The sequence below is a fragment of the Dermacentor silvarum genome, chromosome 5, assembly GCF_013339745.2.
Source record: "Dermacentor silvarum isolate Dsil-2018 chromosome 5, BIME_Dsil_1.4, whole genome shotgun sequence".
Classification (NCBI taxonomy): Eukaryota; Metazoa; Arthropoda; class Arachnida; order Ixodida; family Ixodidae; genus Dermacentor; species Dermacentor silvarum.
The window spans coordinates 174,670,550-174,697,061 of NC_051158.1; the positions used below are offsets into that span (position 1 = coordinate 174,670,550).

At 47.0% G+C, this 26,512-nt stretch overlaps 1 protein-coding gene across 6 annotated transcripts in view; it reads right to left on the reverse strand.

Moving 5' to 3' along the window:
- LOC119454594 (protein 5NUC) overlaps nt 1-26,512 on the reverse strand; it is a 201,575-nt gene that overhangs the window by 56,230 nt on the left and 118,833 nt on the right. For 2 of the 6 annotated variants that reach the window (XM_049666905.1, XM_049666901.1), the window contains exon 6: nt 6,698-6,958. The exons of 2 other annotated variants lie outside the window; for them this stretch is intronic. In XM_049666905.1, the coding sequence (XP_049522862.1) occupies nt 6,698-6,958 (261 nt within the window). Of the gene's footprint in view, nt 1-6,697; nt 6,959-12,346; nt 12,554-24,938; nt 25,128-26,512 lie in introns of all 6 variants that reach the window. 2 more of the 6 variants (XM_049666903.1, XM_049666902.1) reach the window with 2 other exon arrangements.

A 26,512-nucleotide genomic window follows, 5' to 3' on the forward strand; every position in this document is an offset into this window, starting at 1 on the left:
AGTGTCGTTCCGATAATTATTTGCTATGCGCTACGTCGCTACAAGGCCGACAATGAACCATGTTGTGGGGCCATCACAGCCTAAGAAGATAGATGCATGAGCCAGCGAAGTCGCCGCTTTGTTTTTGATAGTGGTTCTCAGTTACAGTGCATCACCGATGACAGTGTGCTGTGCGTATTTTCTGTCGGCGGTCAAGATTGTTGATGCCTCTCAGTTCCGCACCACGTCGCTGTAGCCGGAAAATAAGTTGGGCGTGGCCCAACCGTGGCGGGCGCGCGCACAAGAGTTACATGCCTCGCGCGGGGCGCGACGTGTGGTTTTGATTGACACGCGAACTCGGGCCAAACTCGTACATCGCGAAACCCCCCTCGAGTTGAACTCGGGAACATGGTGGCGGCAGCAGCAGCCTGTTTAATCGCATCCAGCGGCAGCAAGCGTCAATATGACCATCTGGACCCGTTCACCTACATGTCCGACGTAGATTTCAGCGTCATTTTTGCCTTTCCAAAACGTGAGTGCGCTGGCTGTGTGACGCGTTAGGCGAAGGCCGTCGTCGGCGGAGATAGGGTGGCGGGCAATTATGCTTTCCCAGCGTAGACTGGTGTGACTAGGCTGCGGGGGAATCGTTCGTGCGATCGCTTCGGCTCTCTCCTGTTTCAAGTCCGCTCGTCCACCGCCCCCCAGCCCCGGGCCAGGTCCGGCGTCGTCATCGGAGTACTGGAGCACCTGCGAGCACCTGGGGTTCAAGCCGGACCAACCAACCTGCGCAGTCGAAGTAGTCACATTATATTGGAAGACTCAGAATGGACGCCGCGCTGCCTTCCGGTGCAACAGGTGCCGAAATCAGTTTTGGCAGGTACACGGTACCGCTACACGGCACGGGCAGAGAGGCGAAGGAAGTTACTGCGCCAACACGGACCGCCTCGGCCGTCCGAACGACCACCTCTCCAGGCGGCAAATGATTTGGCTCACGTACTGCGTGAGCAAAAGCGTAGACATATGGATGTTGAAAGAGACCGTAGACTTGTTTCCTCTATCGGAGCACGCCATCGCCGACTGGAGCTACCCCCGTAAGGTAGCGAGGGACGAGCTGCTGGCGCTAGCTCCACTCGGTGGCCCCGGGAAGACAGCGCAAATTGATGAGTGCCTTCTACGCGGCGAGCAAAAGTGCAATCGAGGCCGCCTAATGACGGGCGACAACGTTCCGCCGAGCCGCCAAAACTACGGTGGTGTTAACCTTTTAAGCGCCGCACCATGAAGTAGTAGTCAAAAAAACTGAAATAAATGTTGATAATCTGCATTGGTCTTCTAAATTAACTATGATAAAAAATACAGCCGCATTCACAAAGGCTTAGTACTTTTTTTCGCATGTTCCATTTTTGGAACATTGGCGTTTCCCATATGAAAAACACAAATTTTGTCTGGGAACAACTTTTACTGACTGTTAAATGGGGATTGCTTACTCGTGTTAACAGAAGAATAACTATTAGCGTCGAACAAGGCCTTTCAAAAAGTATAAATGTCTATAACAATGCTTGCGAAATTTTTTCTTTCATCTTACCGCTGTAGGTCAGTGAACACTTCACAAGCCATGTATGCTGCAAGCATTTCGTGGGCAGACGACTTTTGAACTGCTGACACTGGTTCGTCGTGTTTTTTCTTGCACTCAGCCCACTTCCCCCGAGTCGCTGTGATGATGTAATGGCCATTAGTTTTCCTATCCTCCCGTCTCGGATGAACCCGAGGTCCAGGCCGCACACTGATTCTCAGCTTGAGGTGCAGCAAGCTAGGACATGACGACGTCCCGCCGAAATGCTATGTGCGTCATGGTGGCATCAGTTCCTTATGAAGCTCGCAGTGAAGGAGCCATCCTGCGACGACAGCCATGTTCTGACCATTACTGAAAAGGTTCCACCACCATTTTTTGCTTCGAAGTCTTCGGTGGTAACTTCTGAGGAGGCGCTCAAAAACATCTACTTCCCCCAACGCCCTCACTGTACTTTTTGATCAAATATGGTTGAGGAATGTCTACCCTTTCGTTTGCGCGCCGTGAGAAGCGTTTTGCAGTTCCAAGAGGCTCATGGCAGAGGTGGTTTGAAGAAACTGTGACGACTGCATTGTCGTTCCACCTGCATGTGTAGACCACCCCGTCACACTTGTAGTGGAAAGAACCTCTTTCCTCTCCTCCGACGTCTTTCAAGCTCTTCAGCGGACAACCAGCGGTTCTTGTATCTCGTACAATCCCCGTCACTCTATATCCCCTGGTCAGCCAGTTCGTCAGGAGACTGTGCGAAGTGAAAAAGTTATCAAAGTAGACTTCGTGCTGTTCGAGGGCGGGCAGGACAGATGCCATATTGCTAACAACCCTCAGCCCGAGAGGTGCCTTCTCGTCCTTCTCGTTTCTCCCGCAATATATTTCCATTGCATAGGGGTATCCATTCGAAGAGCACATCATCCATACCTTATACCCAAATAGAATAGGTTTACCGCGAATGAACATTTTGCACGAGTGGGGGCCATAATAGGGTCCCATTGACTCGTCGATGCTGAGGCTTTCGTGGAACACTCCAAACTGGTGGAAACATTTGAAGATTTCGTCGTAAAACGGCTGAATCTTGCCCATCTTCTCGCCTGCTCTCAACTGAGTGTTGCCCACTACATGAAAAAAAAACCTTTTGAGCTGCCGGAACCTATAGCGGGCAATCACTGTCGCAACTAAAGGCATACAAAAGTCTTCTGCGGTGCTCCAATACGAGTCCTCAGATCGAACTGAGTGATATTCGCTCAAAAGCAAGCGAACGAAAAAGAAGAAAACTAAGTCGAAATGCACGCGCGAGTCTACGCTGCTTTGACACCGTAAAACGCCAATGTTCCAAAAGTGGAACATTCGCATAATACTCTAAAAACTAAAAACTAGAGTGCCGTTATTATTCTTTATTTTTTTGGCCCAGTAATACCTAACCATATGCCGATATTTTAGTTCTGCTTTGCTCATTGAACATTACTTTTTTCCTGCGAAAAATTCAACAAACGTATGGCCCTGAAGGAACGCAAAATATGCCTGTTTGTGAGCATTTATCCAAAGCTTCTAAATAGGTTGATAATAAAAATTTTAATTGCTATGTTTTCTACTGTATCAGTGAGTATGTGAAAACAAAAAGAAAAAAACTGCGATAGATGGGGAAGAAAATAAAAAATCAGGTTTTGTATGTTCCAGTTTTGGAACATTGGCAAGTAAAAGGTAAAGATGGTGGCCCATGAGTCTTCGGCATGGTCTGCACGACCTGAGGGGTGCTGCTACTTTTCAAGGTTGACCGACGAAAGGCAGCGACGCTAGGCGCTATTATTGCAGCCAGTGTTCAACCGGGGACCATTATTCATAGTGACGAATTGGCCGCATACAACTGTGTCCATAATTCAGTGGATGCTAACGGGGCTATGCCTCAATCTGCATTGGGAGACAGTTAACCACAGCGTGCACTTTGTGGAAACCAACACGGGCGTTCACACGCAAAAAATAAAAAGTTATTGCCAAAAAATGTCACAGTTTCGCCCTAAGGGCGAAGCAATGAATGCGATAGCAACAAAGCAATGTCATACGAAGTAAGGTGAGCGGCTTTGGTAGCAATATGAATTGTACTAAACATGACCTGATTAAGTAAGCAGGTGTGCTGCAGCGTAAGTAAACCGACATGAAGAGAGACTCGATGACCACGAGAAGGCGCGTGTGAAACGGTGGTGTTGATGAGAAGCGCTTCCCGTGGGCAGCGCGTGCGAAGGGACACACCTGTAGCGCTGCACTACCGATCCGGGCAGCATTGCATGTGTAGCGTGCTTTGGAAAATGTGGCCCGACTATCATTAACTGTGGTGTGAGCGCGCACAAACAAACATGAATAGATCACATTGAATGAATGCAGACAGCGACCGTCAAAACTCTGGCAGCAAGCGGATACGCCGCAGCGGCGAAGGTACGTGCGGTCTATCGCTTCAACGGAAACTGAGCGGCGAATGCACGGCGCATAAAGGTCAGAACCGTGTGGAGATAAGAGACGGTGCGAGCGAGCGACGAGCGCGGTTGTTGGCAGAGTAGAAATGCGCCCCCCCCCCGCTCTTTTCGGCGCTCGCTTCCCGCTTCCTTGCTTGCGCGTGGAAGATTGAGTGCGTTCGCTCTCCGTGACAGCGTGCGTCCCCGCACGCTTCCGCTCGGGCATACGGCGCGCGGCAAAGATTTTATCTATACGGAACCTCACGGCGACAGCGACGGCGACGACGACGACGACGACGACGGCGACGGCGACGCCGACGGCAGAAATACGGTGGAAGTGTCCATATAATTGCTATCGCAATAAAAGTGAAGCGCCACCTCGTCAGCAGTGGGTACAGAGTAACTGCACTGATGCTAGAGTCTCACCTGGGATGAATGAGGTGGCACTCAACGGCCACGTGCGCTGCAAAGACCCTTTCTTGCGTTTGTTAGAAGCCACGGATCGCTGGGGCTACCCAGTATAAAGACTCTTTCCTGCGGTTGTTAGAAGCCATCGCTCGGCGCTAGCCAGTATGAAGTGCGTGACAATGTAAAAGAAAATAAAGCGTAGTTTTTTTTTATCCTTGCATGAGTGTTTTTCCGACATGAGTGTTTTCCGCGCGCTTACACGGTAAGCGCGCGGCAAACCACTTCTGCGCTAGCCGACGCTCCCTTCGTCTCGAAGCCTTACTTTAGCGCGAGCAACGAGCGATCTGTTGAAAGCCCAGTGTAAAAATCAGGCGCACACCAATCTGTGCTCGGAAATGGGAGCGCAAGCATGGAGCGAGCCGCACCAATTAAATCCAGAGGAAAGAGAAAGAGCAACGAGCGATCTGTTCAAAGTTCAGTGCGAAAACCAAGCGCACACCAATCTGTGCTGGGAAATGCTAGCGCAAGCACGTAGCGAGCCGCGCCAATCCAATCCAGATGAAGAAAGAGGAGGGCGAGCGTGCTTTCGTGGTATAACGCGAAATGATTAAACTACAAATTAGTCTAATACACATTCAGTGTACAATTTGTAAACATTAAAACACCTATACCCTACTGTAATGTGACTAATATCATTGTACTAAATGCATTTATTTGATAACTTGCTTGTGCCTCTATTGCGACAAACAAGTGAAAGAATGCACGACCATGCACCGACCGCATGATCACGTGAGCCCCAGTTTGTCGACCGCTCATATGGCAACGCCCAAGGGATGATGGCCACCCAGAGTGAATCTAGATAAACCAATGAAACTGGAGGTGTGCCGACGGACAAAACTTTGTCTTGTTACCATTAGTTCTTTCATCTTGGGGCGTCGCCAGAGCTCGTGAAGATCCCGAGTTTCGCCAAACTTGGGGCATGCTGCATAGCACCCCAGGTTGTGCGGTGCAGTCAACGGGATAATTTTGTTGTGGCGGCTTGCTTTTTATGTCTTTGTTTATAGGGCGTTCTCGTTAGTTCTTATTTAGTTTTTTCCCCGTGTTTTGTGTTACTAATGTGATAAAGCGAACCAGATACCGATCACCGAACATTCTGATAAGTTGGGAATGAAAGCTATCTTGCTTGCGACGTCATGAAAGCGTATCAAAGTCATTAGACATGTATAACTATTAAATTATTTTTACCAACTTGTTTAAATGCTAGAATATAGAAGATTGGTTTCTTTATGGGAGGTTTCCTGCACACATGCGTTGTTCAGTGTAATCGCAGCGTGCCTCATTTTCTTGCTTTTGAGGAAGCTTTCTTTCGTAATGAATGTTCGCCTGTTGCAACATTAAATGAGTTGACAGTCAGCGCATTCGGTCGTCTTTTTGCTGGGAGTTGCTACCTCCTCACCCATATTTCTCATTCTGCCTGAAATAAATAACGAACCAGCTGATGCATTTATTTTAAATAATCGATGAACTGTGCAAAAATTTCTGGCAAGCGATATTTTTCTTGTCTTGCATGTACAACAGGTCACATACGGCAATGTATTTTTTGTGTTATAACGTGATAGCCTGAAAAATAGTTTTGGCAAATAATGTAATGATTTAGAAAGCGCCGGAAATAATGGGTAAAAGGACACGTTTGTTTCACAAACACCTCATCTATAGTTTAATAATGCGATGTGCATTGTTATTTTGAACTGCAGGTCACTTAACGTAGTAGTTCCGGCCCCCTGTTCGAGGCATATCAGCCATTTAGCGCTCACAATATAAAACATGCACCCACAGTAGGTGGAAGAGCTGCGCACTTGGACGCAATGAAAGTTAGAAACGTGCTGTATATTTCAACACAGTAGCTGCAGTTTTAAAAAGCAACGGCTTCCCCTCAAATTCTAGCAAAATCGCACTGACCTTCAATTTTGTGCTATCTCTTGTCTTTTTTTTTCATAACAACGTATTCCCGGTACACTCGTGTTGTACATCACGGAAGTTCGTATGTCAATATGTCTATGCATTTCTTTACCATACGGTCTACTGGATGCTAATGTAAACGTTCTATTCGTATTGACTACTTTTGTGCTTCACAGGGTGCACCTATTGTTTCTTCAGCCTTTTTTTCGGAGCTTGACACACCCTTTGCACGATAAAGCACTACGCCTGTACTATGTTCGCTCCAGAATATAAGCCTTACAAAGATTACAATATTTTTAACAAATGAATAAATTATTTTATAATAATGGACATTCTTACTCACATTTCGGTTGAATAGAATCTCTTGCGATTCCTGCATTAAGAACGGCGGCGTTCACAATAGACCAAGCCTTGTCCACTACGCTATCTCTATTTGAGTAGTAGTCGAAGAAAGCATCAGCCATCAGGTTGACTGCATTGCACTCCTTATAGCGGCAGAGTTTGTCGCTTGCTTCCAGCAGCACCTTAGTGGATCCGACAACTTCCTTTACAGCGTCGTCTACTATTTTTTTATATGGCTTCAGGCTTGCAAGCATTTCTTCGTCTGTCAGAAATAAAGCAGACATTATATTACGCTGCAAACAATTGTGACAAAACTTCGCGTGGCCTTTTGCAACTGTAGCTAATACCGCTAATGAAAATTGTTCATTGATCTCGAGAGCTCTCGGGTCACTACTTATCCACGACATGACAACTTATTCCAGCGATAGAAGTCGACGTATTAAAACGGTGTGTTGAGCGAGTTGGTAGATTGCTATTGACGATGTCAAGCAGAGCGAACTGAACAACGGGCTATTGAACACGGGCGCGTGCTGCCGGAGTCTATTGTTTGTTCCTTCAGCGCCCGCTTGATTTAGATAAAAAAGAACTTCTGAGAAACATGTCTTCCCTGCCACTGTAGCGTGTGGGTATTGACAGCCTCCCTATTAGGCTGATTTCCGCGTAATACATTTTTGCATACTATAAGTTCACCAAGAAGGTTCCCCAACAGGGCTGGTTGGGGAATGTTTAAAACAGAAAAGAACAGCGCAAAAAAGGAGACGAAGTGACGAAGGCCGCACTGTGTCTCGTTTTAACAGTTTTGAGGCAACAACAACAACTTTGTCCAGTCGTTTGCGCAGCTCAACACAGTTCTATGTTTACTAAACATTCCTTTAATTGTACAAAGACCAGTACCACAAAATAAGACGAAATTCAGTTTCTGATAAGACCTATATGTGCGATTGTGTTGCACGCAGGAAATATGCGTGCGTTGCTTCTATAGTTTAGGCACGCGTAATATGACGTACGGAACGCATGCACGCAATTGCAATGGCAGTGAGGCACGCAATGACAATAACAATTAAAAGGGTGCCTAATAATGGCAACGCATAATGTGCCTGCCCTAGTTTAGCTAATGCATTAGTACCTCAGAGTTTGTGGAGCCTGCTCGATGAGGCAGTCGCTGCGACCACGATTTATGAAAACTGGCAAACCATGGTGGCACTGGTGGCTGAGAGTGGTTGTTAGACAACCACGCGTTAGCGCGTTCTCCGGCGCGCGCTCGTCTCGTCATCCTATTTAGCCACAGCCGGTGGCATCCTGTTGTCGCGCCGCCACAGAGCAACACCCCCCCCCCCCCCATACTCCCACCACCCCATTTAGCGCGCAGCTCTATTGACAAAATACATATAAATATACACTATCTGCATGAGCGGAAGTTCAATATGCGTATTGAGGAGTCCACAAGGGGTACGTGTTGAGGCCAATAGCGGGACAAGTTCTCTGGTGGTCGAGGTTGAGGATGGGGTTGGGGACGGGCAGTTCGATGTATCGACGAACGGTTAAAGGGCTGGAGGTAGACGCGTTTGTCGCAGGTTTTCAGATTTGCTTTCCTTCACCATTAAGGCACATCGGTACATAAAAAAGAATTCAGAGCCCTTCCGCCACTACAAAGAAGGAAGCCAGCGAAGCTGTGACTATAGTGGGTCTGTTATAGTGAATAGTATTATAGTGAATTTATATATTATAATTATTGACTATGTTGAACGTCTTCTGCATGTTCGTCAAAGAGCAAGGACACTGGCGTCTCGTTTTCACCCGGCGCGATGGCCAAGTAGTGCGTTTGCTGCGCCAATCCTCCCCATCGTCATAGACTAGCCTAATAGACACAACGTGCATATCCGATATAGACTGCACGGCATGATCAGGGTCCTGACGTCAGGATCCTGTAAGATTTGGGTAAACGAGCGTCCACCTCATAGCGAGTCCAAAGGGCAACTGCAGATAACAGCGCTAGCGAGATCTCTGTCACGAGACAAAGGGGCACGATGATTGGTGGGACGTGCCGCCACCGAGTATCGCGACACTCACGAAAGAGGCATCGGTGGTGGCGAGGAGTATAACAATGGGTCATCTATCATCCGTTTTGACACCTGTGCTAAGGAACAGCTGGTGGGACACCGCGACGCACACGGAGCCGAAAATTGTTCATCTACTGAAGTCTGGTCTATCTAATTCCGTTGCCGGACGCGATCTCCTGGAACCTAGCCTATAACAGCTTCGCTGTAAAATGTACCCAAATGATGAGGATAGCGGGAACAAAGATGCATTTTAGCAGCTTGACTAGTCCCGCCACCACTACTGATACTGATATGCTTCTGATACTGCGCGCGTCAGAAGGGTGTGCGGCATCGCGTCGATATCGCATCTATGGGAGTGCGTTTGTGAACCGAGCTGCTGCTGAATTTCTGCCATATATTACGCCTGTTGTCTTGCGTAGTGTTCCGTCGACGTCTGCGGAACCAGTGTAACGGATCTCGTCCAACAGAGCCGAGGCACACTGGCAAGAGCCGGGGGCATGCCGAGGGAAGGGGTCGCTGAAGCACCTAGCGTCCATGGCCACATCGAGGACGTCATGGTTGCATGACGCTCTGTGTTGAAAGAGTCAAGGAAAGTTCAGTCTCTGCACCTTCACCTTACTGTGGATTCTTTCTGCGTCGCAGGGTCAGAAGGAGGCATGGCTGTGCGGACATGCTAATTCTGCTGACCAGCGATACTGTGGTATTCATATAGTGCGGCCAGCCCAGTCACTGCACACTTGTTGCTTGGTGTCTCTGTGTCTTCACCGTTAAGTGTAAGAGCAGTGCTGAGCACACCTTTTGTAGGGCCCGAACTTGCGAGGCCACCGCCCCCGGCATAAGAAGGCAGTGTAGGTGCACTAGCGCAAAACTGTGGTTGTTTGCAGGGGCGTTTGACGGCTGTGCGTGAGGCGCTCAGCAGTTGGGAAGCTTGGATGACGTGGAAGAGGGCACTCGTGTTATAGACAACAAAGATGCTTAAAGATGCTTCACAGAGACAAACAAAAGTGCTTAAAGATGACAACAAAGATGCTTAAAGCCCCATCAGGGGCCTTTAAGGGCAAATCAATGTTGCTGATGATAATGATGATGATGATGATGCAGCTGGGGAGTTGGTTACCCAGACTTTCTGGAGTATTGAAGGGACAGGAATGCCGTAGTGTGTTATTCAGGCCTCCCGCAGGTCATCATAGACGCTCGGGCCTGATGAAACGTAAAGTTCCAGGAGAAGACCATATGGCAACTCGCGACTGACGTGAAGATAGCGGAGGTGCTGGTCTCTGAATTTTTGAGGTACAAGTGACTCTCCTGCTGAATGACTTAGATGGCAGGGTCACTTCTGTAAAACTTCTGCAAGCAAGGGCAACTGAAGAAGGGAAGAACACAATGGTTCGTAAGACTATCTGCCTGCTTCTTCTTGCTGCAAAAACTCAGATGCTGGTGGATGGTGACCTCTGCGATGCCTTCACAACCTCTGCGAATGCATCGGATAGGTTGTGGGAGAGCAAAAAACTCTAGCGGGAGAGCAACAACTATGAACACAGAAGGAACCGATTACCGGGTGTCGTTGAGACACCAATCTATTATGATCATGGTCGCGAGTGACTTTTCCGGAAAAAGAAGGTGGAGAGCCCGCGGCCACGTGCAATGTCGAAACCCCGGGGACCGTAGAGTATCCAAGACGGCTTCCAGTCCGCCGAGCAATTGCCTTCGAAACAGTCGCGCAGAAGTCTTTGAGTGGGGAGTTGACTCATGGACAGCGAGTAGGTTAGAGGCTGGGGCGGGTGTCTGATGACTGGCAACACGGCTAAACGCAGGTATGCGAGGCTATAACGTCGATGCTCGCTCGTCGCGATCGTACCAGTGGCAAGCGTATTATATTATTTTACATAATATCACAATAATTCTCATCATGTGCTGCAGCCGCAGCCTATATATTTACGTCCACTGCTGGACAAAGGCCTCTCCCTGCGATCCCCAATTACCCCTGTCTTGCGTTAGCTGATTCTAATTAGCACCTGCAAATTCCGCATTTCATCCCCCCACCTCATTTTCGGCCATCCTCGACTGCGCATTCCCTTCCTTAGGCACCCATCCTGTGACTCCATATATATATAGTAGCGCAAGAATGTATAGTAGCGCAAGCCATTCCACCTGACTGCTCCCAAAGATGCACAACGCCACCCCCGAGCAATGTTCTTCCAAATTAGAAAAGACGGAAGTGCGGCATCTTATCTTAGCTCCTCCCTTACCTCGATATTACAGAAGCTACCATCGTTACAGGCTGCGCCTTCCGTGTTTTGATAGCGGTTCCAACTTCTGCGCTTTGCAATTACGCCAGCCGAGAGCGAAAAGGGGGCAGTTATCGCTTTTGCCTATGCCTCCTCCCCGTTGTCACATTAAACGCCGTAAGCGAAAGCGCGTCACATAAGGGAGGAGTTTTGCGCCGGTCGCCGCTGTCTTGCATGCGTAATCATGCGAACGGCTATTAATTAAACTTCGCAGTTCAGTATCTGAAAGCACGGATACGTAGAAGAATTCTGCCAAATGGAACTCTGTAGACACACGACTGCTAAAATCTCTCAGCGTAGATAAGCGCAGTATATGTTCACAGGTTGCAACCAATGTCATCCTTTTCACCATTTGATATGTAGAAAGTTACATATAGAAAACTCGATTAATATTAGAAGTAATTGGCTTGCACCTACGTGATGTGGATTGTTCCGTCACGTAAGGATCATTGCGATAGTGTGATTTTCAAGTAGCCTTCCTGGGCTTCGCTGTTGTAACGCCATATACTTATGGGCCCCGTGTCGCTGAAAATCTGGCGTCGGTGCCGGCGTCCGCGGCAGAGAAAAGTCATCCCGAACCACCTCGACTAAGCAGGCTCTCCGCGTGGTGCAGAAGCATTAGTGAACTAATTGAATTTCTCAAAGTAAAACTAGTCAGAAAAATCGTTAAGTGTGATTTAACTACAACCTACAGACGTGATTGCGTCACATTGTAATTTGAATATACGAGAAAACATAATTCTGTGTGGCGGAAACTCAAACCCAAACTCCTTTCCCAGTCTTTCTACCATTCATACAGCGGGGCGCCCGGGTAGGTTATTTGCAAAAACATCATCCAGATGGCGCTCGTCTCCTCGGCAGCATAAACGGCAGCGGCGCGCACAGACGAAGGTGGACAAGCAAGAAAGCTGCAGTTGCCGGGAAGCCTGACAAACATTCAGGGATCTTTGAATGCTACGCGTTCCACTCTTGAAGGCGAAGCATCCTTAAGCATCCTCCAAATGTTTTTTTTTTAATATCCGATCGTTCAACTGCGTGGTGGAATAAGCTGCAGTGCTGCGTGGAGGTCATGAAGCGCCGCAAATTCTCATTCGCCTACTCATCTTTGCCGGCTTATTGCGTTGCTCCGGCTTTACTTGCGGCCCCTCAAGTGACTCGACGCTGTCTTATTTCCTACTTTTGCGGGTCCATGTTGAAGCGTTTGTTATGTAACTATAAACTTTACGGACATACTTTCATTGAATTACGCGATTGTGACCACGACTATAAACAAAATATTGGTACAAGGCTTGCAAAACATACCTTGTTCATAACTCTGATTAAGCAGAATTGGATTTCCAGACCAGTCTAATATGTTTCCTGACTTTCGGTCAATCTTGAGATCCAGAAATCCGAGATACTTTCCAAAGCGGTAATCTTGGACAATAAGACAGTGGCCGCCACTCGCACCGGTACGGTTGTATACGTAAGGGTATGGTCCTTCAGGGTCATCGTCCACTGGAGGCTTTCCTGAAAAGCAGGCAAGCAGTCACACAACTTGCAGAAAAGTATCCCAAAAAGGAATACTGTGGTTTTCTGAATAAATATGGCCGACGCCACTTGCTGTAAGCGTTTGCTAATCCTCCCTAAGCACTTGAAAGCAATTCATCACTATCAGGGCATATTGTTACGGCTTTCTTCCTGTAACAACATGTTCTGGCCGTGCTAAATCCTACGAGTTTATTCCAACAGAAAATTTAGAAATTGGCTTTCAGCTCCAATATTAGGAGCATAGGTAATTAAAATGACTAAGAACATCAGCCGGGGGGACATCGGCTCGATAAACAAAATATTACTCTTACAATTACGAACATAATTGTCACCCCAACGCAATTATGGTGCTCAAATCCCCACATCAACGTCAGAAACAGCTTGGTATGCCTCGCAGTACCGATATTAGACAGATATATTAGTACAACTTTTAGTCGACGTCGGCAGAAAACCAGATGGGGTGATGAAGTTAGGAAATTTGCAGGCCCAAGTTGGAATACGCTAGCACAAGACAGTGGTAATTGGAGATCGCAGGGAGAGGCCTTCGTCCGGCAGTGGACATAAAATGTAGGCTGATGACGCTGATGATTATGATGATGATGATTATGATACGACAGAAGACGACAGGCGCCCTCGTGCATAATTAAGGAATACATACTATGTCCCGTGAAAGTGGCTGCTTTGTGCTCATTGTTGCTTCAATATAATATAGTGTGAATATTGTGTGATATACTTCATCGCGTAACACTGTAATGCGGCGTAATGCGGCGAAGCTAACTTTAGAAATCCGAATGATATAGCTCTTTCTAGAAGCTTGTCCATGCATTAAGGAAGAACATCTTGTTGAGAACCGACATGCCATTTCTTGGTGCGTAATTATCTCTCAGAAAAAAGTCCATAGTGGTGCCCATGTGCGAAAGGATGTCATTTTTTAACGCGTGACGATCTCCCACTGACCTTGCCGAAGTATTAGATATATCGCATGACTGACAGTACGCATGATTTCACGAAATATTTCTTTTTTTCTCATTCAACAGGTCAGCTAAGCAAACTCATCAGCAAGCACTTTTAAATAAACGCAAGAAGGTGAAGTTCCAAGGAACTAAGACAAAAGCAGAACTCCAGTTATGCATCTAAGGCAAGTAAAAATGTACCCAGAATTCAAGGTAATGATGCGGACACTGCATTAGACGGGGTGTCACACGTAACTTGCGCCAAAATGTTAAAATATGCGAATGCCAATAGCTGGACAGAACCAAGTTAATGTTGTTTGCCGTCACTTAGAGCAAGTGAAAGTGTTTGTTATTTTGCTATATTGCATGTTCTTGTTATCAACATTTAATTAACTTCTCAACTATTATAACTATAACAAAACTGTCATTGATTACATTGTAGGCCATTATGAAATATTTCTGATCCATCTGCTCTATGCGTGCTACACAAAAGCTTTGACGCTTAATTGATTAATGATTACTAAATACTTTATAGGTAATATAAAAAATTGTCTTACTTGCTCCAAGCTACGGCAGACAACATTACGTAGGTACCGTTCAGCAATGTGATACTCGCATATTTCAAAATGTTGGTATAAGTCACGTGGGTCACCTTGTATAGTAAATATTAGTTCAGGTTCATATAGGGACAGAGGTGATTTATATATATGTGTGTAGACCCGTTTTATATAACTCATTATCGTAAATTGCATTTCAGTCTGTTTGCCACACCTTTTCCTACTCTCCTTTTTATTGCGATAGCAATTATATGGACACTTCAACCGGATTTCAGCAGTCGGCGTCGTCGTCGCCGTCGCCGTCGCCGTCAGGTTCCCTATAGACAAAATCTTCGCCGTGCGCCGTATGCCCGAGCGGAAGCGTGCGGGGACGCGCGCTATCACGGAGAGCGAGCGCACTCAATCTCCCACGCGCAAGCAAGGAAGCGGGAAGCCAGCGCCGGAGGGAGCTGGGGGGGGGGGGGGCGCACTTCTACTCTGCCAGCAACCGCGCTCGTCGCTCGCTCGCACCGTCGCTTATCTCCACACGGCTCTGACCTTTATGCGCCGTGCATTCGCCGCTCAGTTTCCGTTGAAGCGATATACCGCACGTACCTTCGCCCGCTGCTTGCTGCCAGCGTTTTGACAGTCGTTGTCTGCAGTCATTCAGTGTGATCTATTCATGTTTGTTTGTGCGCGCTCACACCACGCTTGTTCATTCAGTTAGTAATTGTCGGGCCACATTTTCCAACGCACGCTACACATGCAATGCTGCCCGGATCGGCAGTGCAGCGCTACAGGTGTGTCCCTTCGCACGCGCTGCCCACGGGCAGCTCTTCTCATGAACACCACCGTTTCACAGGCGCCTTCTCGTGGTCATCGAGTCTCTCTTCATGTCGGTCTACTTACGGCGCAGCACACCTGCTTACTTAATCAGCTCATGTTTACTACAATTCACATTGCTACGAAAGCCGCTCACCTTACTTCGTATGGCATTGCTGTGTTGCTATCGCATTCATTGCTTCGCCCTTAGGGCGAAACTGTGACATTTTTTTCAACATAAGCCAGTTCATTAGTTCAACATTGCCACATTCCCGGCAATTCGGTCTTGCTTCACGTTGTAAAATACGTACTGAGGACCTGCTGAACTAACACTGCGAGTATTTTTTATTTGTGTCTCATTTTTCTTCAATTTGTTGGACACTTTTATTCAATGATGTTCTTAATCATAGAAAACAGCATTTTAATTAAGCATCGTCCTATATATATATATATATATATATATATATATATATATATATATATATATATATGAACAACAGAACATGTATATATATATATATATATATATATATATATATATATATATATATATATATATATATATATATATATATATGGAGGCTTTGGAGCAGCCACTACACTGGAAACAAAATGAAGAACTACAAGCCTAAGTAAAAACAAGTGGCGAATTGTCAAGGGGAGAGATACAGGAATAACATTTCTTAGCACCGAAGGAACTAAAGCCCAAGTCCGGGCCTATTTGTAGGCTCATGCCTCCTGGCCCAGCACGTTCTTGACGTGCTGTGCCAGAAGTGGCCACCATCGTTTTTAAAACCTTCGTGGGGGAGTGGTCAAGGAGATTTGGGTCAAAATGTACCGGCTAGACCTCCGCTTCAACACAAACAATGCTATTGAATTAAAAAATAAGAACTCGAGGCCTACGTATAAGGAAACAGTGGTCATCACAGCCTGCAAGGACTTAAATAGTGCTAGTAGAGGATTTTTGCCCCGAGAAGGAGGAGCAGTTTTTCCAGTTAAATGTGAGGTTTTCGCCATCTTGCCGCCTCTACTAGAATGTGGTGCCGGGGTACTTGAATGGGAGGCCCCGTCCCCTAGTTAAGCATGTGAGGGTACGACTCACTATAGCCTCGAAGTATAACTACGAGGGCATTAAACTTGGCAGTGGCGAGGGTAAATGTCTTCTGCACTCCATGAGTGGTAGCATAGGCTTTCATGAAGTCGACTTTTGTACACCAAGGTGCACGTGCCTTCCTCTCCACCCTCGCCCCTTCAGGGAAGACAGGAAGAGGTTGGAAAGAGAAGCCAGAGAAGTTTCACCGAGAAAGAGAAGCCACAGCCATACCGAGTGCCGATCACTCTTGCAGCGCCATTTCCAGGGAATACTGTCGTTATTATCTGTAGTTTCTGTAGGAGTATAACAATAAACTACGATAGCATTAATTGCATGCTCTATTCTAAATGTAGTCCGTTTCTACCCCTCCTGAGAAAGCTTGCCTATGTGGACATTAGTCGATAGCCTATGGTCGTGTCGCCAAAGGGCAGGGTAAAGAAACAGCGCCGAACCGGTCCGCGATAGGGTTTGTAGCTTACACGTGCTTCGGAACCAGAACTTATCCTACCAAACTGGAACGCGTTGCATCTTAAACAAACCAATTTTAAGAGCGTGGTACACTTTGGTTTTGCAAACGCAAGTTGTAGTGCAAGGAAATATTTGCGACAGTTAGTCTGGCGCTGTCGCGTTTTTTTAGGATAGCTCTCATCCGGTATTACGAGCTTTTTTGCAGGTTGACCTGGTTCGTGTCCTGCCAGAATTTGTGGTGTCCTCAAATTTAATTTCTAGACCTTGTTTATGGGGGTTAATGCGCGAGGTTTATTTTTCTATTTTTTATAGACTGTTCGCTTTTCTAAAGATTATTTGTTCCCTGTGTCCCCGAAAAATCTGTACTAAGATTTAATATCGATGAGGCTCCCTCCGTGGTTTATCAGGACATAATGTGCTTGCAAGAGTGCACAAAATGCCAGTTCCCCCTTCTACAAAAACTTTTTTTTACAAATTACAGGAGGTGAGAGCTTACGAGACGGCACCGGCAATCACCGCTAAAGGAGTAATCAGAAGTGTCCCCTTGGAAGAAAACCCGCCAGATATCATCGCGGCAGTTATCACACCCAGAAATCCTACGGCGATCGCAGCTAAACGTCTCGGAAACACCACGACGGTCATAGTCCTTTTCGACGGCTACAGAGTTCCGTCATACGTCCTATACCGAGGAGTGCTCACGCGATGTTCGCTATACAGAAAGCAAATGGACTTTTGCAGACAGTGCAACAGACTTGGACACAGGAGCGACGTGTGCCCAAGGCCAAACGACAAACTATGTGCGGGATGTGGAACGCCCAACCCAAGTGAGGACCACAAGTGTCAGCCAAGATGTCAGCTATGCGGCATGGATCATCCCACGGCCGACAAAGCCTGTCAGGCCAAGTTCAAAAAGCCCTACATCGTCAAGCAACGCCAATGGCTCCAACAAATGCAGCAGCAACAGCAGGAAGAGCATCTCCCCACCACCGGGCCGACCGATCGCGGCAGATCGAGATCCAGGAGGAGGGCAACGCCTGGGTCCAGATCCCGATCTGGGTCCCGCACGACGCTAAGAGGTCGCACCCCCCAGTCTACCGGACCAAACCTGAGAGGAGGCCGGACTCCATCGCGCTCCAGATCCAGGTCCACACCAAGGGGCGGCCACGGCCATCGAGGCGATCCGCCACTCGCGGTGAGCTGCTCAGACGCGGTTAAAGGGACGCGCCCCGGGTCTTCGGGGGAGACTGCACATAATCTCAATGAAATTACCGAGATCAAAAAAGAAAACGCTCAGCTTAGAGAATTAATATCGCAACTCACTAGAGAAATTCAAAGCCTTAAAAGCTGTTCTGAAAGAAGTGCCAGTCAAAGACGTTCCGCGGGCCTGGAGAGACCCGAGGAAATCCCAGATAATCGAATGGAAGAGGACAGCACCCCTCCGCCACTGAAAAGAAAAGCTCAGGCGTCTAGTGACAAAAGCGCTACGCAAAATTCAAACCTGAATCAAACATTGTCCGAAATACAGAAGGCAGTTAAAGAACAGGCAGAGGCAACCAACAACCTTTCGCTTGCAATCTCCATGATGATGAATAGACTAGGTAAACTCGAGGCTAACGTAGCCAGTCTCAACCCTAGGGCATCTCCGGCGCCTCCAGCCAACACCCTGGCGATCAGCACCGTGGGCAATTCACAATTACCGCAGGGCACCACAAAAGCGGCTGTCCCAACTAATGTCATGAGACCTGCTTCCTTCCACCTCTCTCCCTCCTCAATACCCAAATCAAAATAGGGGCGTACAGGAAAAAGTCTTAATACCGAAAGCAAAATAGGGAAGTACAGGAAAAAAGATTTAATTATTTGGGAGTGGAATTGTAGGAGCTATGAGGGGTAGAGAGCAGTACTGCAACAACACTTTAGGAGCAAAACCAAACCAGATATTCTAATTCTGCAGGAAACGCACGGTTTAGCTAAGCTATCGGGATATAAGGCGATTGGCCCCACGACCGGGGATAATAGAACACTAACCACCCTGGTAAGGAAGGGATTCGTAGCAATCCGCCACGACACCCAGATCACAGAAAGCGAGCACATACTCGTAGAACTTCCCCCTAGAAGAAAAAGACTTCCTAGCACGTTTATCCCAAATTTGTATAGCAATCCTGCGCACATACGACAACGCTTCCTTTCTCTCTTTAAGAAGGCAGTAGTAATAGCGGAAGCCAACCCCCTCGTCATTGGAGGAAACTTTAATACCCCACACAGCGCATGGGGATACGGATACACACGAGCCAAAGGCAAAATGCTATGGCAGGATATTCAAGAAAGCGATTTAACTCTCATCACCGACCCAGACTCCCCCACGCGTATAGGGACTGGTCTCGCGAGCGACACAACTCCAGATTTAACATTAGTTCGCAACGCGGGGACCGCCAAATGGAAAAACACATTTGAATATTTGGGGAGCGATCATCGTATAGTAGAAACCAAAATTGAAGAGGCGGTAGACGCAGTACTCAATAGACGACAGGTTAGATGGACGGACTGGGATAAGTTTCGAAAAGTCAGAGATGCCAAAAAACAAGCTTCCATCAAGAATATTGCGCAATGGGTCAAAGACGTTATACAAGACGTCAGCGAGGCTACGCAAACGATTACATCAGATCCCCCCATAGAAAAGATTGATAGCCGTCTCGCGCACACGTGTGAGGCCAAACAATCACTACAGAACAGATGGCAGGGGCAGAGGCACAATAGGAGCTTGCGCAAGCGTATAGCCAAGCTCAACAAGCAGATTGAAGAACATTGTCAGCAGCTAAGCAAACAACAATGGAACGAGGTTTGCAATGCTTTGGATGGGCAAATGCACGCAGGTCAGACATGGCGCATGCTCAAACACCTGCTCGACCCAGATAACACCAAATCGGAACATACGCAAACCTTGCGTAAGCTGATGCACCAGTATAAAGGCAGCGAGGAGGACTTTATCGCCGAGGCTAGCAACATATATATACGCATAAACCCCGTCACAGAGCACGGGCAATGTACAGGAGACACAAACGAGCTCCTGGACGAGGAGTTCACCGTAGCTGAAATTAGGGCAGCGCTACAGAAGCTAAACACCAAATCCGCACCGGGACCGGACGGGATCACCAACAGAACTCTCCGGAACCTAGACGATCAAGCAATAGAGAACACCACGAAATATACAAACGAATGTTGGGCCGATATATCGAAGGCGTCATCCCAGCACAATAGAAAGATGCTAAAGTAATCCTTATCCCCAAGCCCGGAAAACAACCCGATCTGTTGAACTTACGCCCCATTTCACTCACGTCCTGCGCTGGAAAGCTGATGGAACACGCTTTCTTCAATAGAATCAATAACTATCTTGAGGACAAGGAAATTTACCCAGACTCCATGCTGGGGTTCCGCTCCCAGCTATCCACACAGGACGCCATGCTGCAAATTAAACAGCAGATCATAGACAATAAAACAAGATAGACTAGGGCGATACTAGGATTAGACCTGAAAAAAGCCTTCGACAAAGCAGCGCATGCAGCTATATTAAACCAGATAAGCCAATTAAGCTTAGGATCGAGAGCATATAATTATGTCAAGGACTTCCTAACAGACAGAACGGCATCCCTTGTAATGGGAGAACTCAGATCTGAGGAGAGACACATGGGTAGCGCTGGCAACCCGCAGGGTTCAGTCATATCGCCCATGCTGTTCAATCTAATAATGATAGGACTCCCGCAACGGCTCAACTCTGTACATGGAATACATCACTCCTTGTATGCAGATGATATCACCATCTGGGTGTCTGGAGGTAGCGACGGAGAGATAGAGCAGAGACTACAGGAGGCCGTCGACACGATCGAGGAGTATCTCGAAGGTGCTGGCCTCAAGTGCTCGCCGGATAAATCCGAACTCCTCCTCTATCGGCCCACGCTCAAAGGCCGACCACCCAAGGGCTACAACCGCAACCGAGCCTACGAAGAAATCCAAATTCTCACCAAAAACGGCAGGACTATCCCCATAGTGGAACAGATTAGAATCCTAGGACTCATCATCGAATCTAAGGGCACTAACGGAGAAACCGCCAAGAGGCTAGTAACTAAAGTCACCAACGCAATAAGGCTAATCAAGAGAGTCACAAACAAACACCAGGGAATGAAAGAACCTAACGTCGTCAGACTTATATATTCCTTCGCCATAAGTCACATTATATACGTGGCGGCATACCTCAATTGGTATTAAGCCGAAAAAGCTAAGATCAACGCACTCATAGGAAAGGCGTACAAGCAAGCTCTAGGCCTTCCAGATAGCACCAGCACCGAGCGACTACTTCAACTGGGTGTACACAACACGTTAGATGAGCTGATAGAGACTCAACAGATTGCTCAGTTGGAGAGACTAGCCGGTTCGCGTACGGGTATGAGTATCGTCAGCAAATTAGGGATAACCTATCACAATCAACAAGGATGTAAAGTGTCGGTTCCCAAGGTAATCAGGCAAAAGATCCAGGTCCCCATTCTGCCTAAAAATATGCACCCCGAACTTGATCAGGGAAGGAAGGAGAGCAGAGCTAAAGCTCTACTCAAGGCATACGGTAGAGACAAGGAGGCGTTGTTTGTGGACGCAGCGGAGTACCCGAGTCACGAATCCTACTCGCAGTAGTAATAAACTCCGACCACGAGTGCATAAGCGCATGCTCGATACGCTCTAATAACAGTGAAATTGCAGAAGAAGTAGCTATCGCTCAGGCCTTAATTTCCCCCAAATATAGGTACGTCATGAGCGATTCGCAGTCAGCCATCAGAAACTATGCGCGAGGAAGAATATCGCCCGAGGCCGCTAACATACTCCACGGGAAAGCACAGTTAATATCATCAGAGGAATTCGAAGACAGATACATCATTTGGTTCCCAGCCCACACCTCCTGTGAGTCCCTCACTCCCAACCTCAACGAGGAAGCCCACCGCGTCGCGCGAGGTCTCATTTACCGCGCTCGCGAAGAAGCTTCCCCCGAAGGAACGGGAGGGGAGACCTGGAAGGAGAAGGACAGAATGTTCAGATTCTGCGACGTCACCCGCTTCTACCAAAAGTCGAGGTGCATATTCCCACCTCCTAGCTCCAAATTAGATCTCAGGCGATTGACTGGAGGCGACTTCAAACTAGAACCTTCCCCAACCCGGTGCATCTACCCCGAACTATACCCAGATGACTTGTGCAAATTATGTAGGACAGAACACGCCACCCTAGAACACATTCTATGGGATTGCGCACATGTTCAGGATGAATATGAAGTCTCCCCCGAACAGCTTGGGGCGCGGTGGAAAGCCGCGCTGATCAGCTCAGATCTGCAAGTTCAACTATGGGCCATCCAGCGAGCTCGAGAGGCGGCCGGGAGACAAGGTCTCTCTACCGCCCCTGGCGCGGCCTAGGCCCAGGCCTCAATCCGCTGGTCTAAATAAAGTTATTTCACTCACTCATATTACACACTGAAACCTTGCCCGTTAAAACATGGTTTCATAAAAAGAATATTTTCGTTTCGTCAATTAACTGTCGCCTTTGGGACGTGCCTGAAACCATTGAACACTTTTTATTGTTTGTAAAGATGCCATTTTATTTTCGGATGTTATCCATGGAAATTTGAAAAAATATTTTGATATAAATTCTCACAATATCCGATATCTTGTCGCTCCGTGTGCTGATGTTCCATTCCATACGTTTCTACTGATAGCCTATGCAAAGCCTATAGAAATCTCGTATGCAAGACCTAAATCCAGAAAGAAAAATTTCCTCAAGATTGCATTTGGCTCAGATGATCACTCACATTTACCACCAAGAATAATGTCAGCCGGATTGGTGTTCACAATTGATTAGGTGTTTAACTTTACTTTTCCAGTTTTGTTGTGATAGACGGTGTTGCTGTGTGTGGCGTTTTCTTTATATGGTCTGCGCGTTGACGTGTGTTACTTTGTCCACCTGGTGCTCATATTATTGTAAATAGTTCCTGTACATACTACATATTCAGCTGCAACCCAATTCTTACACTTTCTCAATTAAGGTCCTCAATCATTTGCTGTAATTCGTCTCCATTGTTGCTGAATATGACAATGTCATCTGCAAACCGAAGGTTGCTGAGATATTCGCCGTTGATCATCACTCCTAAGCCTTCCCAGTCTAAAAGCTTGAATACTTCTTCTAAGCATGCAGTAAATAGCATTGGAGAGGTTGTGTTTCCTTGCCTGACCCCTTTCTCGATAGGTAACTTTCTACTTTTTTAGTAGAGAACCAAGGTAGCTGTGGAATCCTTGTAGATGTTTGCTAAGATATTCGCGTATGTCTCCTGTACTCCTTCATTGCGCAATGATTCTGTGACTGCTGGTATCTCTACTGAATCAAATGCCTTTTCGTAATCTATGAAAGTCATATAGAGAGGTTGTACTCTGCAGATTTCTCGATTACCTGATTGATGACATGGATATGATCCATCGTAGAATATCCCTTCCTGAAGCCAGCCTGTTCTCTTTGTTGGCTGAAGTCAAGTGTTGCCTTGACTATTAGAAATTATCTTGGTGAATATTTTATACAATACTGAAAGCAAGCTAATGAATCTATAATTCTTCAATTCTTTAACGTCTCCCTTCTTATGGATTAGTATAACGTTGGCGTTCTTCCAGCTCTCTCGTACACTTGAAGTTGTGAGGCATTGCGTATAAAAGGCCGCAAGCTTTTCAAGCATGATATGTCCTGCATATTTGATTATGGAGGAGATATCATGCTTGAAAAGGTTAGCAGGCTAGCAATATGTTGAAATAAATATATACCATCAGGTTGGCTACCCTACACCTGGGGAATGGGAAAGGAGAACACAAAGCTGACAGGGAGAGAGAGGAGGGAAGGAAAGAAGGAAATTAGCGGTGGAGTACATTTAATGAACATGCTTTACCTATGTGTTCTTCATATCATGAAAGAAGTTCTCGGTGGCTGCATTGCGTTTGAACCACTAAATCCGGTCCGTTTAATCCAGGATATGGTGGTAAGCTCACCTCTCTAGCTTTAGCGTACGAACAATGCGATTGGATATGGACTGAGTAAAAGGAAGGGACACCACACGGCGCTTCAACGACCATACAGTGCTTGAAAGGCCATTCTTCTTTTGATAGGTATGTTTAGGTATGCCCAGGGGCTGGGTGAGAATTGTTTTTTGTTTACTTGCCAAAGTCAGTTTTGATTATGAGGCACGCCGTAGTGGAGGGCTCCGGATTTATTTTGACCAGCTGAGTTTCTTTACCATGCACTATAACGCAAGCACACGCGCGTTTTTTTTTTTTTTTTTTTTTTTTGCATTTCGCCTCCATCGAAATCCAGCGACCTCGTACTCAGCAGCGCAACGCTTTAGCTAACTGAGCCACCGCGCCGGGTATGAATATCATGTGAGTGTTATGCTTTATACACTGAATGTTTCTTGAGAAAAACTATAGTTGATAGTGAGCGCCAAGTGGTGACCAATCCTTTTGCTCAGGAAATATCTAGTCGCGCTGTTACAACCATTTTTCAATAGGAACGCACCCGATTTTCATCCTTCTGCTCTAGCTTGTATACACTTGTGTGCGACCGTTGTTGGTGAACCAATAATATTTCGGGCTGTTAATGCGAAAGCATTATATGCCTCATAAAGCGGAAAATCCGGCATCCATCCGGCGCTAACATCTGATGGTACCAAAACCCACGTGACCAGGTGATGAAGTGCCGTTTCAATGTCATTTAAAAGCGACCTAGCCCACACGAAAAAAAATTGACCTTGCCCTATTAGAAAATTTAATTGACCAGGTTCAAAGCCGACCTGTATCATTACCACAATTACCTTAGCCCATTGCCAAAATGTCGGTGGTCCACACCCAAAAACTTTTCTTTACCCAATTCGAAGATTTAGTGTACCCACGCTAAAAATTGACCTGGCCCAATCCCAACACTGACTTGACCCAACCCGAAAATTGATAGATTACGCCAACTGATCTCAGCGATACGCGAAAGAGCAATCCCGCTGCAGTACACACCTCATGCATAAATCGTTTCGACGATAAGTTGCTTAGCTATGTTGGTTCTGTGCTAACACATTACCGTCGACAATCATCGCACGATTGACTGGTAACTTCTACGTAACTAATATTCACAGTGCTACTGAAACGTTAAAATTGTATTAAGGAGTTTTACTGCCAAAATTATGATTACGATCTGATTTTCAGGCACGCCGTAGTGGAGGACTCCAGAGTAATTGGGACCACCTGGGCTTCTTTAACATGCACCTAAATCATCGAAATGTGGCCGCCGTGGCCGAGATTTGATCCCGCGTCCTAGCATCATAGCCACCCAACACCATAGCCACTAAGCAACCACGGCAGGTGAATGAAATGTTCCGATTTGATAAGGCACATGTGCGTGAAATAATTAGAATTCAAACAAAAATAAACAAATCCTACCAGTATAGAGGAATGTGTTGGTATGTCCTCCAATAATGAGGTCGAGATCGGGACACTTCTCCGCAAGGATCTGGTCAACGTCAAATCCAACATGGCTAATGAGAAAAAAAATGTTGATGCCCTTTTCGCATTTAAGCCGCGTTATTTCTTCGTTAATGCTGTCAGCTTCGGGAAGTATTTTCACACCACCTGCAAAGAAAAAAAATATTTTGAAATGTTATGCCTATTGTCAACTTGCAGATGAAATATAAGGTTTGGCGGAATTACGTCTGGTAGGCAAGAGACATCAAGAATAAGAGAGCGCGCCAACTAAGAAATAACAAACCTTCAGGGAAAAATTGTACAGCTTTCACGCACTGTGGAAATCGACATTATTCGAAGCATTTTGCAGACAGCTGGATATGCGGCAATGCTTGAGGTTCCTAAAGGCGTTACCATGTTGATCAGTGTTTTTATGTAAATCCAGCCTTTGTATGTCTAGCACGTGTCGTACGCTGTATGTGCGAGTGAGTAAGTGAGTACGAACTTTATTGAGGTCCTGAGGAGAAACAATTAAAGTGGGGCCGGAGGCCCCGCCAATCGATCCGGTGGCTCCACCCAGGTCGGGGCCGGTAGACAGAGTCCTTCGGCGAGGGCCCGGGCCCTCTGGACAGCCTTTTGCTGAGCGATGAGTTCTGTACTTCTGAGCGCTGAGTCCCAGGAGGACCGGTCAGGAAAGTCCGTGCCCGCGTTGGCAGGGCACAGCCAGAGCATGTGTTCGAAGTTGTTGTATTCGTGGCCGCAGTGTGGGCATGCAGTAGGAAAGTCAGGATTGATCCTGCTTAGTGTTGTTGGTGTGGTGTATGTCCTAGTCTGCAACTGTCTGTAAGTGAGGCCTGTGCTTTTTTTTTTGAGGTTTTGGTGAGGAGGAGGAAAAATTCTTCGTGCTAACCTATGATTTGAAGTGATTTCGTGGTATGATACAAGCGGGTCTTTATTGTCTAAATCCCTCCAGGCTGGGTTGAAGCGAGGGGGCGGACCGCAGACGCGGAATGTGAGTTCTCGCGCCAGTTCATGTGCCCACTCGTTCGGATTACAGTCAGGAGGTCCGGAAATGTTGCCCATGTGGGCCGGGAACCATGTGATGTGTGGGGACGTGAGGTTATCTCCTCCCGTTTCTTGGAAGATTTTGTTGACCACCGTAGCTGCTTTCCTAGAGACGAGGGCCGCCGAGAAGGTTCTGATGGCTATTCTTGAGTCCGAGTAAATGACGGAGGCTTCTTTGCAGCTTCGAAGGGCCACCGCGATGGCCATTTCTTCTGCTTCGTGAGTGAAGTTGGTAACCACCGTGGCTGCGTTGACGAGTGATCCATGGGCGTCCACCACAGAGACCGCGTATGCGCCTCGATTCCAATATCTGGCCGCGTCAACGAAGAGGACTTGCGTTTCGTTACGATTAATGTTGCCAAGGATTGCCTTCGCTCTCGCTTTTCTCCGCCCTTCGTTGCGGGTCGGGTGTATGTTTCTTGGGATTGCATAACGGTTATTGACCTCTTGGCATTTGTGCATAGTTGCGACCTCTCTGGTGGCATGAA